This window comes from Quercus suber, unplaced genomic scaffold (assembly GCF_002906115.3).
Source record: "Quercus suber isolate HL8 unplaced genomic scaffold, Cork oak 2.0 scaffold_418, whole genome shotgun sequence".
NCBI classification, from domain to species: Eukaryota; Viridiplantae; Streptophyta; class Magnoliopsida; order Fagales; family Fagaceae; genus Quercus; species Quercus suber.
This window is the reverse complement of record NW_027069869.1, coordinates 215,296-216,753: the sequence shown is the minus strand read 5'-3', so window position 1 is coordinate 216,753 and position 1,458 is coordinate 215,296. Positions and strand designations below refer to the sequence as shown.

The following is a 1,458-nucleotide window of genomic DNA, read 5'->3' as shown; positions in this document are numbered from 1 at the left end:
ACAGGTAAGTCATTTTTTATCTTTCATGCTCTCTCATCTGTGCTTGTCCATGAGGCTTCATCAAATTGTGGTTTTTTGTATTCAATAATATATGTTTGCATGTGGTTTTTTTTGTGTTCAACAACGTCTGTTGTGGTTCTCTCTGTTGTGTTTTCCATGAGTGTAGTATGTGGGTTTCTTTATCCTTCGTGTAATGCCATTGGTTCTCTGTTGTATTTGGATATGTGAGTTTACTTTGCATTTGTCATGTGGGCATGCCTAACTGATTATTGATATGCACCTGAAGTGTTTGTTTAAATGCCTCAATAATATATGAGTATAGGAAGTTGTAGAAAAAATGGTTAAGCAAAATAAATCGATGGACGGTGGTGGTAAAGATGAAAGAGCTGACTGGAAAGACCCTAAGGAACTAGAAGCATTTTGCCGGTTCTGTGCTGTGCAAGTCATGGATGGCCAGAGGAAGGCCACCGGATTTTTGTCCAAAATTGGGGTGAATGAAGTGATTCGGCAGTTGGGTGAGATGGGAAAAGTGGTGACTTGGGTGCAAATTAAAAACAAATGGGATAATCTGAGAAAAAGGTGGAAGACTTATAACAAGTGTATGGAGAATGAGACTGGGTTGGGTTATGATGCTGGAACTGGGATGTTTGACGCACCTGATGAGTGGTGGAACCGAAAAATTGCGGTTAGTTCTGAATAATACATATATAATTGTGAAAAATTTACTGTCTAAAACTATTTTATCTTGTGTTCTAACTACTAGTTGTCCACATGTAGGCATGTCCTGATGCAAAAACCTTTAAACTGTATGGTTTGCCGAATTGTGACCTATTGAACATCATGTTTGGAGGCACGGTTGCAACAGGGAGAAATGCATTCTGCACGAGTGGTCCAATACCAACGGAAACCAACGAAGGGTCTGGGGACTCCGCTGATAGCGTAGAATTTGTAGACCCCCAATGTGAACCCGTTGTGAACGTTGACGCAATGGAGGTTGAAGGTCCATCATCGTCGAGGGCAGGACCAACAGTGAATAAGGGGAAAGGATTGGCAACTAGTGTCCACATTTTCAAGCCAATTTCCAAGAAACCAAAAAAAAAAGCGTTCAGCTGCGCAAGAGATGTCAGACTCTTTGAAGAGCATCTCAAATGTTCTCGTTGAAAGATCTAGTTTAAGTGCCCGTACACCATCTATTCCTGCAGCAACTGCTCAGGTTAAAGCAATTCTAGACATGGTGTTGAGTCTTCCCGGGGTGTACCCGGGTCATGAGCTTCATATGTTCAGCACCATCTACTTCATGGAAAAAGAGCAAGCTAGGCACATGTTTCAAGCAATTTCTGATAACAAGGAAATCCAACTGAAGTGGCTAGAAAAAGAGTACCAAAGGCACCCTGAATATCATTGACGGAGTGAAGGAACAATAGATTGTCTCGATAGGGTTGTGTAGGCTTGGTTTAG

General features: G+C 41.6%; 1 protein-coding gene across 1 annotated transcript; it reads left to right on the top strand.

The window, feature by feature from the left end:
* The first annotated feature begins 279 nt into the window (after positions 1–279).
* Positions 280–1,458, top strand: LOC111997834 (L10-interacting MYB domain-containing protein). The gene is made up of 2 exons (XM_065761556.1): positions 280–685; positions 778–1,458. The coding sequence occupies exons 1-2, from the start codon at positions 338–340 to the stop codon at positions 1,159–1,161; spliced, it is 732 nt and encodes a 243-aa protein (XP_065617628.1). The 5' UTR covers positions 280–337; the 3' UTR covers positions 1,162–1,458.